Genomic DNA, 16,157 nt, shown 5'->3' on the forward strand with positions numbered 1-16,157 from the left:
GGGGGAAGGACAAACAATTTACAACATAAAGACACAACATCGTTTAAGAACTCAACAGTCATACAATTCGAGTAGGGGTTAGAGTCTTTAGGGGTTAGAGTCTTTAACCCCAGGCCAGCCGGGACAGCCAGATTTTAAGGGCGGCGCGGAAGGTCTGGAGGGTGGTGAGGGTCCGGATCTCCACGGGGAGTTCGTTCCAGAGGGTCGGAGCAGCCACCGAGAAGGCTCTCCTCCGGGTAGTTGCCAGTCTACCCTGGCTGGCTGATGGAATTCGGAGGAGGCCTAATCTATGCGATCTTATCGGTCTAGTGGAGGTAATTGGCAGAGAGAGAGAGAGATGATGATGGTTACAGTAGTTAGAGAAACAGGATTTTCCCAACCCAATTTGGGAAGAGCTAAGCCAGGTAAAGGAGTCATGGAGGGCAGTGCCAAGGTTAATCGGTTAAGGGAGGGTGGGGAAAGGGATGGCTGTTAGGAGATTTTAGTCCCATTGCCGCTCCTAAAACAATATTGGAGCCATGAGCTAGGCCCGGAAGAGGAGCTGTGTGTGCACAAGGGAGGCAGTGGTATGGATGCTTCAAGCAGCCTTCTCTCCTGCATGGCACGTCAAAACCGCGCTCGTCAAAATAGCGGTGATTAAACCGCGTCGCTAAAGCCGCGACGTCATCACCGCGCGTCATCACCACCGCGACAACAGCGTGGCAACAGAAGGGCGCTTTAGATCCAGATACATGATTCGTTCTTTGCCTCTGTACCTCCAAAGGTAGCCCTCCTCCTCCAGCTGCGGGCGGCCGGGCTGACAGCGCCCGCTTGCGAGCCCCTAAGTTTAGCGTTAGGTTTAGGGTTAGGTTAGGCTGAGTGCTTCGGAAGGTGCGGATTTGCCCTCCACCCTTATGTCAGCGCGGTAAGGTCACATTTGCTTTAGCGATTCGGACTGCGCGGATTAGCACTTGTGCTTATGTCTCCGCAGATAAGGGCTTCGCGGTATTGTGGTGGAACCTCTCTCCTTACCAGTACAGGACTCAAAGGGAGATCAGCAGAAGGAAGATTTAGAAGGTTTATTTATATGCCGCCCTTTTCCCTGGGGGGACTGTTTCCTTCCGAATTGAGACAACGGCTTATGGTGGCTCAGATTGATTTATTAAATTCATATACCACCTGATTCCCAAAACTCTGGTTCACAAATAAAGGAAACCATTGTTTTAAAATACAAGAAAAATTTTAAAAAAAAAATAGAATTTAGAAAATAAGAGAGAGCAAACAAGAATGAAATAAAAACCCCGCACAATCCAAAGGGATTTCATGCACCCCACTAAAAGCCTGGGAGTAGAGCAGGGAACACCCAGGTTTAGGGGAATCTTATTCCAGAATTGATTTACCTGTATGACTTTTTGCTACTGAAGCAGGCCCAAGAGCAACTACTGATGTTTGGAGATCTGCAATACCCTTTTAACTACTGCAAAGTCCAGATTAGGTATAGGGAATGCACTGGGCAGTTGTTATCTTGGGTATGGCCTTGATTCACTTAGTGACCAAAAGTATATGTCCTGCATAAAGCTACTACAGCCTGATTTTGAAATTTTGATGGCTCCAAATGTCTCTCTTCCCTCCCACCATCTTACATGATTGCATTTTAGGTGCTTGGCAATCACCTTTACAGCAGTTGGCAATAATGTCCTACAGTCATGTAGCCATGATTTGGCAAAAAAAAAACCCCACCAGTTGAGTAAAATGGATTTGTTTTAACCACCACCACCGTAAAAGATGCCAAAAATTGGGTCTGATCACATGATGCCCCAACTTACAACTAGAAAGACTGACAACCATGATTCTGGCCTCAATTACAGCTGTAACTCAAATATTACCTGCACATCCAGATATCCTTCCATTCCTCAAGGTGCTGATTCTGTTCTCTAGCAGGGTTCCACCACAAAACCGCGCTCGACTAAACCGCGCCCAACTAAACCGCGACGCTGACGTCATCAACAGGGCGACAACAGCGCGGAGACAGAAGCACGCTGTAAACCCTAAACCTAAAATTAACCCCCCTAAACCTAACCCTAAACCTAACCCTAAACCTAACCCTTAACCTAACCCTAACCCTTAACCTAACCCTAAACCTAACCCTAACCCTTAACCTAACCCTAACCCTTAACCTAACCCTAAAGCTAACCCTAAAGCTAACCCTAAAGCTAACCCTTACCTTAAGTTGAATCGGCTTGCTTTCAAAGCGCTATTTAAAGCTCCCTTCTTTCTCCGCGCTGGCTGTTGTCGCCCTGTTGATGACATCAGCGACGCGGTTTAATCGGGCGCGGTTTAGTCAAGCGCGGTTTTGACGGGTCACGCTCTAGCAGAGCAAGATAGGCAGTTCAAATGTATCCAATGCGACACAAGCTGTCACACAAAAAATTATGGCCTGGATATTCAGCCAGCCTTAGATATTTGGTCCAACTAAGGTATATATGCATGTTTCTTTCTCTAGTGCAGCTAAGAGTGACTAAGGTGGCAGGCAGAACCAAAGTAGGCCTCAAGCCTGAACCAAACTAGGGTTGCACGATATTAAGCTTTAACTGTTCATATAGAAATTGCAAGGTTTGCTTTTAGGACATAGTGCGGTTAGACACGGGTTAGAAGGAAGTCTGTACATGAAATATACGGAAGTAAAACATCTATTTTAGCCCATCTGCTAGCTTGGCTGTTAATGTGTTCGATAGACACATATTGTTAGTTCCTCAAAATACGAGCTATGCATGTCTGTTAGCTGACCTATGTATCATGACATCCTGTAGACATACTTTCTGTAACTCAAGGGCAAATCTTGAGGGGTGTTTCCAAAACTAACAGATGGCTTTAGCTGAAAGTGATAAATTATATAAGGAAGTTCCTGAATTTCATTCAGTGTTCAGGCCATTTATTCTTTGCTATGAACCTGCGCAAATAAACTATCCCTTCTCTGAAGAGCTGGCTTGCGTGACCCGTCTTTTCTACAACATGACAATGCGATTCTGCTATAATCTCAGCACTTTCCATGAAGTAGGGCAGAGGTACAAATGGATGCTGCTTCATGCTCATGTCTTGAAAGTAGGGTATACTGCAAATAAAAAAAGGGCCATCGCCACAAAATGTGGTGTAAATCTCAACATGCCTTCAGTGGTATGGATAAAGAGCCCAACTTGCATTGTGTCGGGCAGTTTGTTGGCAACAGCTGCACGGCTCCAAACTATGATTGGATGGGATGATCTTAGCCTGGAAGCAATCAGGACTGCAACCATCCCAGCTTCCCACTGCTGCTCTTACTCCCAGTGCTGGATGACTGCCATAAACTCAGAAGTTACTTTCATGAAAGGGTTGGTGGTGGTGGTTTCTAGACCAGCACCAGATTGAATGCTACCTACTCCCAAAGCCCTTAACCCTCAGGATGTCACCATCTGGCAGAACTCAAATTACCTGTTGTTCAATTAGAACTGCAGGGAAATAACCCAATTACTACCGTAGTACTTACTATGACTATCATTAAGTGCTGTACCTTATGATTCTTGAGGAATGTATCCTGTCTTTTTATGTACACTGAGAGCATATGCAGTGTTGGAAGAAATGTCCTTCTGGGTTCGGCTCCAAGTGGGGAAATCCCATCCCCCCTGGACTGAAGGGGAGAACTCTTTATTATGTAAAGGGACTAACTCAGGCTTTAATGGCCCATTGACAAAGGGGGATGGGCAGGAAGCTGCAAGCAGCTATTCTGTCTTTTAAAACACGTTTCTTCCTTTTTCACATCCAGAGAAATATTCTGCCTTTTCAATTGTTGAAAGAAATGTCCTTCTGGGTTCAGCTCCAAGTGGGGAAAAAGACACTGGAGACATGGAGGCTGCTTGGAAAGATGCTTTATTGGTGGACAGGACCACATGGCTTGAGTCCTGTACAAAAAAAGGTGATCACATGTTTCAATGTAGGTGGAGAAGAAGAGAAGGACTGAGGAAGGGGCTTGCTAGGCTTTTTATACCCTGTTTAGTCCCACCTCTCTGTTTCCTGTTCCTGTGTAAGAAATGTATTCTGATTGGTTTTCAGACTCCCATGGGGCCCATGCAGGGGCAACTCTCTAGGCTGCATTTTGAATCCAGGTATAGATGAGTTCCCAGATGCCATGTGGAGAGTTGAGTAATATCCCTTCCTCCTGCAGCTGCAGTGAGGAAGTCTTTATTATGTAAAGTGGGCTAGCCTGGCCTTCTCAATGGCCTATTGACAAAGTGTGGATGGGCAGGACGCTACAGGAAACTATTCTGTCTTTTAAAGCATGTTTCTTTCTTTTCACATCCAGAGAAATATTCTGCCTTTTCAATATTTCCTAGGATATTTCATTTTTTTCTGGGAGAGGGCTGGATGATAACTTCCCACACAATATTTCCTAGGATATTTCATTTTTTCTGGGAGAGGGCTGGGTGATGACTTCCTACAGCAGCAAAGACAAATCCAATCTACTCCATTCTATTCTATAGGTTTGCTTGAACAGTAGTGAGGGCGCTGCAATGCAGTTGGCCACGGGTGTGTTCTTGACTTAGGATCAAAGCAGTTTTTGCATTTGAGCATCTCCTCAGAGCCGTACTGGGAAGGCTCTGCCCGTCATTCTTTGCTTTAGAAGAGTCCGTGATTGAGCTGCAAGATACCCTGGATAATGCAAACAGGAGTACAGAACCACGAGGACCGAGATCTAGGATTCGTTCGGCCTCAGAATTCTCTGGGACATGTCTATAAAATAATATGTAAGGAGATGCGGTTTTCGGGATCATCTGATGCCTCAAAAAAAGAAAGAAAATAATCTGTACTTTCTAAGACAGTGTTTCTCAACCTTAGCAACTTGAAGATGTCCGGACTTCAACTCCCAGAATTCCCCAGCCAGCATTCGCTGGCTGGGGAATTCTGGGAGTTGAAGTCCGGACATCTTCAAGTTGCCAAGGTTGAGAAACACTGCTCTAAGAGGCACCTAATCACCTTTCCGCTCCAATTCCACGCCCACGCCCCAAACTACTCCCGTAGTACTGATTTGCGCAGGCGCCGAGTAGTAGCCGTTGTTAAAATAAACCTCTGATTGTTGGCTCGTGACGCAGGGGGCGGGGCTACGCTTGCGCAGACGCGTTCTTGACAAACCTTTCCCCCCCCCCTCTAGAACATTCTTGCCCGGCGCCATTTTGTTACGGTGAGGATCTTGTAATGGCGGCTGGGCGATGAAGAGCTGTAACGCGGTTATAGACGCCTGTGACGAGAGAGCGGTTCCGAACGGGAAAGTAAGTTTGGGTGATACCAAAAAAAAAAACCCCAAAGTCAGGCGTGAGGTAATCTCTCCTCGTAACGTCGGGCTGAGGGGGATCGTTTGCTGAGGAGACGCGGGGCCTAAGTTCGTTTGTTTTTCTTCGTGGAGCTCTCGGTAGTGTTTGCCAGCCGAGCCGAGTCACTCCGTCGGTAGCTTCTGCCTCTTCGTTAAGTCTGAGGAAAAGGGCCGCCAGCTGTCGCGGTCCGGCTGCGGCCTTGAGGGCCTGAGAGAAAAAAAAAGTCCCGCTTGTAGTTATGACGAAGAAAAGGGTTTTCTGATCCGAATCTGTGAGGAAAATTACCGCGATTCTCTGCGTGTGATGTACGGTTATTTGTAAGCTGTAAGAGGTGTTGAGGGTAAGGTAGTGGACGAGTAGGAAATACCAAAACGATTTTAATCGGGAATATCTCGATTTTTGCTGTCGTTCTTGAAGATTCGACGGCTGATAGTTTATGACGAAAAGGGAAGACAGTTAAAGGTCAGAAATCAGGAAGTGTGGAAGAAGAAAGTTTTGGGTTTTTTTTTATTTTTATATACGAGGTAATAAGAGAAGAGATGATATGGAAATAGACACCAAAATTGTTACCAAAGCAAAAGGGACTAAGAATAGCAACAAAACTAGAGTGCAGTTAAAATTACAGGGAAATAAGATGGCTGTTAGTAAAAGAGTCTGAAAGAAAAAGAGATGGGAGTGTAGAGCTTTTACTGCCATGGCCAATAAGTTCTGTATTTAAATTTATTACCAATATTTCTTGCCATTCTGAGAGACTGATTTTAAGGGGTGAACTCTATATTCAGCCAAGCTGTTTGTTCACAATATAATAGCTGGGTGATTTTGGAGACATGGCCTTTTTGAGAATAGTAACTACTACTGAGTGTTTATCTCTTAAAAGAGAATTTTTCCGTTGATGTCCACATATTAGATTTTTTTTTTTAAAGTGACTCTTCACAGGACACATTTGACTTGTGGGGTTTTGATTTTCTGGGGTTTACCAGATATTAAATCATTAATGAACTTAACAGACTGAGTTCACAAGTGTGAAAAAATTAACCCAGGTGAACACTGGTGAACACATTGATTGATTGATTGATTTAATAAATTTATAGGCTGCCCAATCCCAAAGGACTCCGGACGGCTTACAGCAAATAAAATTTTAAAAAGTGAAGAGTTAAAAACAAACAGAGGAAAACAGTTTAAAAGAAAGCACATCATGCACCCAGTCTAATCAGGGCTGGACCTCAGTGTTGGTTTTATTGTTATCCATATTGAAGATGGTGTTTTTACATTTATATTGTTATTTTTGTGTGTGTAGAACAAGATATTAAGAGATACTTTTGACAAATATTCACAACTTTTGTTTTTTTTATGTTGTTTGATAGTGGAGTAATAGGGAATATATGGAAATTTTCATTTCAGTCCATGTGTTTAGTATTTTAGAATCTGCTGCAAAATTGCTTCTTTCACGGTTTGGTATTTATTTCATTTCTTTTATTAATTACATTTATGGCTCTATCTTCTTCAGCCAGGTTTCTTAGAACTATTGGACTAGAACTCCCATTGTTACATCTGTGGTTGTGATAATTGTAATCCTTTGTACCAAGAAGTCACCAAAAATTCTTAAGTCTGAGTTTGGTAGCACCTATATAATTTGCAAATGTTATGTAATACTGAATTAGATATACAAGTAGTCCTTGACTTGCAACAATTCGCTTAGTGAACTGTTCAAAGTTACAGTGGCATTGAGAAATGTCCTATGACCATTTTTCACAGTTACAACCTTTGCATCCTCCCCATAGTCACGTGATCAATTCAGCCGCTTGGCAACTTGTTCATAGTTACGATCATTGCTGTGTCCCAAGACCACGTGATCCCCTTTTGTGCCCTTCTGACAAGCAAAGTCAGTGGGAAAGCAAGATTCACTTAACCATGTGACAAACTTATCAACTGTGGCAAGAAAGATCATAAATGGGGGGGAAATCACTTAACAAATATCACTTAACAGAAAATTTGGGCTCAAGTCTTAAGTCACCTGTGTTACAGTGCGTTATCCAATATATCAAAAGCAGATAACATGAGCAATATTAATTGGAACTGGTATCAACTAGTAGGCAACACAGTATTTAAAAGTACATACATATATATTTTTATATACACACAAGTATATACTTCATTTTTCTCAAGCCTACATGTTATATTTCATTTGCTATTTGGACCTTTTGAAAGAGCTTTTCTCTCTGGATTTTTATGCATTCTGCTTTATGAATGTGCTAAGAATCAGACTGATATGGAAATAAAGGTTTTTCTCATTATGTATTTTGCTGAGTCCAATATTTTGCAAACTGAGAAGGAAGATCATATGAGGTTTTTAATTTCTAAGAAAAAGAGGAATGGGTTAATTGGAAATTATCCCCCAAAAATTTGTCTAAAGCTTATTGATAAATGTGATGACATACATTATGTGTATTTAATCTATTTCAGATGAGGTATTCTAGACAAAGTCAATATAGTAACTGGGATGAAAAACAATGTGAGGATCCCCAAAACCAGCATAAGAGAAAAAGACATTCAAACAGTACATATGAATACAAACGCTGCAAATACGATCACACTCCAATGTATGATAAGTAAGTTCCTTTTTCAGTTCTCGTTCAGCTAAAATGTAGGTAATGTTAGATTTTATCAAGTGATTTATGGTAACATTTTATGGGAGTTAAAATCCAAAATACAAGAACAATTCTTGATTTCTTATATCTGAAATGCTGGTTTTTCAGTATTTAAAATGACCTCATGTTTAATAATCCATTGTGTGTGTTCTTAAAATTGGATGTATCTGCAATGTGCAGTTTTGCATTACAAGGTGTTTTATGAATTTTTTCCACTCTAGCATTTATAAAGAAACCAGCTCCCTGCAGGAAAGAAGTGATGATCATGAACGCTGCTATGTTGAAGAATACAGAAGCAACTTTAGTCAGTTGTCTGAAACCAGGCACCCTTGTAGGGGCCATGAGAAAGACTATCACAACCATAGTAGCAAGTCATCTGGCCAGAGTAGCAGAAGCAGTTACAAAAGAAAATGCAAGGCTGATGATAAATCATATCATACAAACACGGTAGGTATAATTTAAAACACCTGGAACATGGATATGGGTATGCTTTTAAATAATGGCAAATGAATGAGGATACATTCTAGCAAAATTGTTTTTTTTCTATAGATGTGTTCCAAAATGGGAATACTTTGTAGCAACTGAAGACCTATTTTTCAATGATGATTTCTGTTATCTTGTATAACATTTTACTTTTAAAATATCTGATTAAATTATATACTGAACTGGTGTTACATTATGTTTTCCTATAAGAATAATTGGTGAAGAGAAAACATGACTCTTTCCTATGCTAAGACCTCTTAAGTTTCATTGGTGATGTTGAAATAAGTGCCTTTATGCAGACCTGCCCCATTAGGCAAATTGATATTCAAGGATAAGATTTGCCTCTTTGTTAATGGAAAGGTTGTTAGACTTGATCTACATTGTTTTTTCCCATGGCTTATCATCTGACATGCATCTGCCAAAAGTAGATGCTGAACCTCTATTGAACCGTAATTACTGGATGAATAGAAATTAGGGCTGCTTAGAGCTCTTCTATTAGAAATATTAGACGTTTTGTGATGAATTTTTATTGCTCTAATTAGGTGTAATATGCAAAATTGCACTTGTATATGCACTTGTAATACGCACTTGTTGAGATTATTTACCCAAAGATTATAGGTCAGTACATGCCAACACTTGATGCATGACAGCGTTAAACTGAAGAATATTTATTTGAAATTTTAAAATACTTAATTCTTCTAGTGAACCATATTTAAAAGCATATATATATTATTTGTTGTTACCTTGCCACTTGAAGTACCTTATCTGAAAATCTGTTCCTTGCCATGTTTTTTTCCCGTAACCTAAACTATGTGCCCTGTGAAATTCTGGGGAATTTGAAATTGTTCCTGCCAACCGTTTGTGGCCTGGCGCGTATCTGAATGCCTGAATATCTCCCTGCTGAATGAATTTCGTATTCTGCCCTGAATTCACTCGGGTATATTGATTGGCTGGATGATGTTGGTGCCGCACACTTGCCGTTACCAGAGGAGTCACCGAAGGAAAAGATCCAGGAGTGTAGAGGATGATGAGGAGGGTCACCTGATCTGTCAGAGTGGAGACGTACTAAATGCAAGATGTATAGAATATTTTTCACAACTTACTTTCAAGATAGAATAATTTCTTTTAGATAAGTCAGGAAATTTTTTGGAAGTCCTTTACTTTGCGTTTCTTTTGTTACGTGTTTTGTTTTTCTTTCTTTGGGGGGGTCTCTTTATTATATAGAGTTAAACTTAATTGAAACTTCCTATATAGTAAACAGAGCTGATATAGAACAAGATAGACATAACTGTCTTGGAGACTTGACGGATTAAATATTTAAAGTTGTCTAGTTATACTTTTTACATAACGGCATAGCATGGTGTATTGAATAATGAAAATATGTCATTACTTATATAACTGATTGCCTCCCATCTGTTTTAGATGAAATTATCACTACTGTTGGTGAAGGTGCTTTCGGAAAAGTAGTAAAGTGCATTGACCACAAAACGTAAGCGTTTTTTATGAGTTTTCTAAATCTCAGATGATAAATAATGTCATTTCTGCTTTCCTTTTCCTTGTGATTGCAAGTTTCTCATGTCAGCTAAAAAAAAGTATTGATTTTGAAAATTAAAATATATATGGTCTAAATGTCTGAGGCAACATCTTTTCTGTTAAGGTGGTCAGGAAACACTCGTTTGAACACTTTATTAGAGGCCTGCTTTTCCGTTCCATTGTGGTAGTGGGAGAAAAGGCTATTCCATGAAAATTCTTAGCATATCTGCAGTCAGTGGTTTTCCAGAAATCTGCAAACATAATGTAAACAGCAATGTAATAAACATGGGTAAATTGCAGTTACTTTGAAATACATGGATTTTAAAAAAATAGCTTGTTTTCAACAGCTTTGCTAGAAATGCACAATTTATCATTTTACTTCATTTTAAAAATCTCATTGACATTCGGGAAATGTGCATACATTTTAATATATAATGTTCTAAAAAATTAAGGTTAATTAAATTAATTGTAAAGCAGTTTTTCATTCATTGTGACAAGACTTCATTATTCCTGTGACTGCTAATGACACTTCAAAACTTTGTCTTTCAGTGGAGATAAACATGTAGCAGTGAAAATCGTAAAAAATGTTGACAGATATTCAGAAGCAGCTCGGTCAGAAATAGAAGTGTTGAAACACTTAAATATGTCGGATCCTAATAATGCATTGTAAGTATATGATGCAGTTAAAATTGAATGTGTGCATGTCTTCCTTCCTTCCTCCTTTCCCTCCTTCCCTCCCTTCCTCTGAAAGTGTTATATTCTCTTGTATGCTAGTTTTTCTGTAATCATTGACATTTTACTTTCAATTGTATTTACAAATTGCTCATTATGTTCTTTTTAATGATGCCTTCTGAGTAACCTTATTGCATTTACAGTCACTGTGTCAAGATGTTGGAGTGGTTTGATCATCATGGCCATATTTGCATTGTATTTGAACTGCTAGGACTCAGTACCTATGACTTCCTTAAAGAAAATCGTTTTCTGCCTTTCTGTCTGGACCATATCAGAAAAATAGCTTATCAGATTTGCAAATCTGTAAATTGTAAGTATGTATTAAACTGTCTTTTTAGCAATCTCAAGGCAAATAAATGCAAAACATTCATCAATTAATTTTTTTTAGGCTTTAAACATTGATATTTAAAGATATTTAAGCTAAAATATAACTGCTTTCAAATTTTCATTCTTTACAGTCTTGCATTCAAACAAGCTGACCCATACAGATTTGAAGCCTGAAAACATATTATTTGTGAATTCTGATTATACAGAAGAATATAACCCTAAACTGGTAAATTTTATCTCTTAATATTTAATCATTGCTTTCATAGCTGATTCTTACTACTTATGCCTAATAATCTTATGCTACATTTCAGAGACATGGCGAACGCACATTGAAACATCCAGAGATTAAAGTAGTAGATTTTGGAAGTGCTACATATGATTATGAACATCATAGTACACTTGTATCTACAAGGCATTACAGAGCTCCTGAAGTTATATTAGGTGAGATAATGTGTATAGTACAAAAATTTGTATTTTGGGGTGCCGTGTATGTTGCAAACTATAAAATAAAGAGTTTAGGATATACTCTAGACTTGCTAAAATCTTCCAGGTTGCTTGAGCTGGAGGAAGCTGTGTCCAAACAAATACAGTATTGTCAATGCATGAAGTGAAACATTAGTCAAAACCCGTTTTAATCCAGAAGTAATAGTTCAGGGTTGACATGTGAAGGATATCAATTGGAAGAGGGAAGATGCTGGGAGGATATGATGGTAGAGTGCCAGCCAGTTAAATATACTATGTTGGGAGAGCAGCAGGAGTGTTGATAGATATAAGCCTCCCTCTTCAACACTCTTCTATGAGGCCTCATAGGCCTCATAGAATGCAGGCCTATGAGATTTGCTGCTCTGGAATAGCAGTAGCTGGATGGAGGGAAAGGCTATGATGGTTGGGGGCAGGAGGGCAATGTTGTCTTCTGTGGGGAAGCTCTTGAGGTGAGGGGAATGACACAAAAACCCAGTCATCTGTTCATATTTTGTTTTAATCCAAAAACAGCTAGAGCAGTTTTGTCAGAAACTTCCCCATTTCAAGAATTCCCTTAATGCATTAATATCAGAAGCATTTATAGTTTGAAAGTATTGTTTGCACAATTCATTTTATATATATTTTTGCCACAGCTTTGGGATGGTCACAACCATGTGATGTCTGGAGCATTGGCTGTATTCTTATTGAATATTACCTTGGATTTACAATATTTCCGGTACGTGACTACAGAGGTATATGTTATAGAGATAGTGATAATTATTAGGAAGTTTTTAAAAAAAAGATTTACATTTCTAATTTAAAGTATTATGTGATTAATAATTCAAAATAAAATAAGAATTGAAGTCAACAGAAAGTGTGTAATTTCAGTATGGATAAAAGCAATAGGGTTGTAATAGCACTATTTATGGGAGCCCAAGATGTCATATCCAAAACTGGAGAACTTGTCTAGAAGAGAAAATGTTGATTCCATCCTGGGGCTTCAGATGCTACACTTCTTTGAAATACTGCCATGTGAAATCTATTGCCTATATTCACTGTATGCTTTGTTTTTCTGAAATTTTCAATAATTTTTTTTAGACACATGACAGCAAAGAACATCTGGCTATGATGGAGAAGATACTGGGACCATTACCAGTTCATATGGTTCAAAAAACCAGGTAAAGAAATGTTTGAGGTTTTTTCCCTTCAATATTTATTTCTTCCTCTTCTGAGTACCACCAATATTTCTATGCTTCTGCTTAATTATTAGCTTACATTTTAAAAAATAATTAATTTGAAACAGTAAAGGTATTTTGAACCTGGCATAGGTTCTCTTTAGTAGGTAACCTTGAGGTAAATTGTATGACTCAGTGGGAATACATTGTAAAATTTAAAATTGTTTAAAGTAGGCACAATGATCATGTTATTTGCATTTTATCATATAGATACTGCATGGCAGAATGTCTCGTATTGTGGCCCCAATTTTAATTGTATACATCCAAGCTATTTCTCGTTTGATCATGCCTTGGAGCTGGTACTGGTTCCCATCTGAAAGAGAACCTTCTGCCTTAATTTATGATTAAATAAAAAATACATTTTTATTGTGATAACTCAGGGCTGTCAAACTCGTGACCCATGGGCTAGATGTGTCATGCACTGGCCACGCCCGGTTTAGTGAAGGGAAAAGTCAATGTCACATGATGACACCGTGTTGACATCCCTGTGATAACTAATGGAGATACTGGGATGGTGTACTATTCTGTTACTTAATTTGAGAGGAATATTAAATTTGTCTCATTTACGTGACTAGCATTGTGCAAAGCATTCAAGAGGTTTGTTTTTGTACATTCCTTGTATTGGAGTTACTGGGGTAAACACACTATCCGTACAAAGTAACAAGAGACAGCCTTTCAAAAGATGCTTTTAGAATAGATGCTTCACCTGCACGAACATACTTCTGAAGCAGATTTTGAATGATGTGCACCATCTGATATAAATGTGAATGAATATAGGAAATGTGCAAATAACCTTTTAAAAAATTAAAATATTTGGTTTATGATCGGAGTTATGCCGAAGCAGTTATAAGGTGTTATGCTAGATTTATCATTGCTAAAGCTGCCTTTAAATAATTTCATTCTTAACTCTTTATAACAGAAAACGCAAATACTTCCGGCAAGATAGTTTGGATTGGGATGAATCCAGTTCTGCTGGCAGATATGTTTCAAGGCGTTGTAAGCCACTGAAGGTAAAATAATCTGCTATTCGACTAGGTTTCCTCTACTTCATTTTCTCAGAAGTGCTAATTTGTTTTTTCCCCCCTATCCACAGGAATTCATGCAGTGTCACAATTCTGACCATGAGAATCTATTTGATCTTGTTCAGAAAATGTTGGAATATGACCCGGCCAGACGAATTACACTTAATGATGCTTTGGCCCATCCTTTCTTTTTTCCATTAAGAAAGAAGAAGAAATGAGATTTTTAAAGATTCCGCCATTGAAAAAACATGTTTTACATATTTATTTTGTAAATCTGTAAATTTATTTTTTGATATTGTCTTGCTTTAGTCTGTTAAGATATAACTCTTAAAATAAAACATTTAGCAACATTTAGTGTACAGTCGTTTTCTTAATATTGCATGTAAGCTGTGGTTACATGGGTGGTTAAAGTTTCACAACTATAGGGACCTCCCCATCTCTCACATTTCAAAAACGTGTTCTGCATTTCCTGTCTCAAAAGCAAATCTCTGTATTGTTTGTTTAGTCTAATTAGATTTCAGGAAGCTTATTCCTGAAGATAATTATATGCAGTGATTGCATGAATAGGCATTTCTTTTTGAAAGCCTTAGCTGCACTAACTCATGTTACCACACTACGCTAACTTATCTGTTCTTAAAAACATTTTTTTAAGTGACAAAGAATGGACAAAGTTTTAAGAAAACTAAAAATGCAGAACCAGGTATGCTACATTCTACCAAGTATTCTTTCATTTATGTTTCCAGTAGGGATGTGTTACAGATCAATAGGCTAAGTTTAGTTCCATTGTTTCCTGTAAGGATTTCAAATATTTCTTCAGTTTTTGTTGGAGCTCTTCAGCAATCTTTATGCACATGAAAGAACTCCGTATGTCTTTTACAGAGCAATGGTAACCTCCAACCTAGACACTTTGCTATATATGGGGAAATACAATTCTCAATGATCATGGGGAGTTGAAAGAAATATTTTTATTAAGAGTGCAGTTTTCTTCATAGTGAAATAATTTAGAAACAACCTGTATCAATAGCATTTTTCAGCTGTTCCGAATTTAATGCCCAATGGAATGGCTGACATCTTCAGTTTTGTGCGTGGCCCTATTTTGTATAGTCATAAATACAGCTGGACTCTTAAAAGTGGTAACTAGTTGCAATGAAGTCAAAAGATTATTTCCTATGCTAGTAAAATGGAATAAAGCTGCAGGATGGTAAAACTAAATGTATATGAAATGAAAGAAATTTATGTTGAAAAGTGGGAATCTGCTTTAGGAAATATATCAAATTTCATCTTTGGAACAAAGTATATTTTTATCTTGCAAAACATTAATTGATCTGATTTAGTAATTTCTGAGGAAAACTGTCAATATTCCCTTAACAGGTTTCATTAACCATCTTCCACTCCAAATATATAGAAACTCCCTTTCAGATTTTATACTACATATTAAACATGGCTACGCAACAGGGGTGGGTTCCTACCTGTGTTGGTACAGGTTCGCTTTGCGTACTTCGGTTCGCGCCCAAAACGGTGCGAACAGGTAGAAACCCACCTCTTCTACGCAACCATAAAAAACTCCAGGGAAAAACTGTTACCCAAATATGCATTCATATATTTATACATACTAGAAGGGATATCACGAGGGTTAACACTGGCAAAATGACAAATGCATATGTAGGTTTTGATTGCCTGGCAAGGTAAAAAACAACTTCAATCTAAAGAGAAACCAATTTTGATCACACCATTTTCCCCATTGTTAACACACATTACTGATATCCCATGATAAGGGTTGCCTAGGCCAGTGTTTCCCAACCTTGGCAAGCTGAAGATGTCCAGACTTCAACTCCCAGAATTCCCCAGCCAGCGAATGCTGGCTGGGGAATTCTGGGAGTTGAAGTCCGGACATCTTCAGCTTGCCAAGGTTGGGAAACACTGGCCTAGAGCTTGGTAATTTAATGCCAAACAAAACGTTTTACTGCCACTTCGTTCTGTGAAGGTATCCTCAATGACCACTTGTTCAGTAACCAGCTTCAACAGCACTGAACAAGTTTCAGCTATCCCGGCAACTTGCAGAGTTAGGTGATTGTGATCTGGCACCTTGCTTGCACTCACAATTATTGCAGCAGTCACACGATTGTAATTTGTAGCATCCTTGAAAGCTTCTCACAGGCAAAGTCAATGGAGAAGCCAGCAGAGAAGTTGACGTTGTTTAGGCAAGTGCTCCCCACCTATATACCCCCCTCCCTCTTAAGCTTGTGCCACTTCCACTTGTAACAAGGACAGCTGTTCCACAACAAAAAAAATTACTAGGAGGGCAAAGTTTCAGTTTGTTAATTGGGATATAAAGAAAAGAAATTCTAAATGTTGATCTGAGCCCAAAATACAAACTAGCTAAATTTAGCAGCA

General features: G+C 38.9%; 1 protein-coding gene across 1 annotated transcript; it reads left to right on the forward strand.

The window, feature by feature from the left end:
- Positions 1 to 5,131: 5,131 nt before the first annotated feature.
- CLK1 (CDC like kinase 1) lies at positions 5,132 to 14,113 on the forward strand. The gene is made up of 13 exons (XM_087707314.1): positions 5,132 to 5,279; positions 7,785 to 7,930; positions 8,191 to 8,416; positions 9,440 to 9,530; positions 9,875 to 9,941; positions 10,535 to 10,651; positions 10,861 to 11,027; positions 11,176 to 11,270; positions 11,356 to 11,485; positions 12,160 to 12,242; positions 12,605 to 12,684; positions 13,661 to 13,751; positions 13,835 to 14,113. The coding sequence occupies exons 1-13, from the start codon at positions 5,220 to 5,222 to the stop codon at positions 13,979 to 13,981; spliced, it is 1,500 nt and encodes a 499-aa protein (XP_087563440.1). The 5' UTR covers positions 5,132 to 5,219; the 3' UTR covers positions 13,982 to 14,113.
- The last annotated feature ends 2,044 nt before the right edge of the window (positions 14,114 to 16,157 follow it).

Source organism: Thamnophis sirtalis, unplaced genomic scaffold, assembly GCF_051295495.1.
Source record: "Thamnophis sirtalis isolate CommonGarterSnake01/CBP01778 unplaced genomic scaffold, rThaSir2_p1.2 scaffold_1, whole genome shotgun sequence".
In the NCBI taxonomy this organism is placed as follows: Eukaryota; Metazoa; Chordata; class Lepidosauria; order Squamata; family Natricidae; genus Thamnophis; species Thamnophis sirtalis.

What these genes read in the sequence shown, in the direction of transcription:
- CLK1 (XM_087707314.1), top strand. Translation starts at nt 5,220, where the DNA reads ATGAAGAGCTGTAACGCGGTTATAGACGCCTGTGACGAGAGAGCGGTT. An exon ending in GAGCGGTTCCGAACGGGAAA is followed by an intron (nt 5,280 to 7,784) that starts GTAAGTTTGGGT and finishes AATCTATTTCAG; the next exon opens with ATGAGGTATTCTAGACAAAG. An exon ending in CATATGGTTCAAAAAACCAG is followed by an intron (nt 12,685 to 13,660) that starts GTAAAGAAATGT and finishes TCTTTATAACAG; the next exon opens with AAAACGCAAATACTTCCGGC.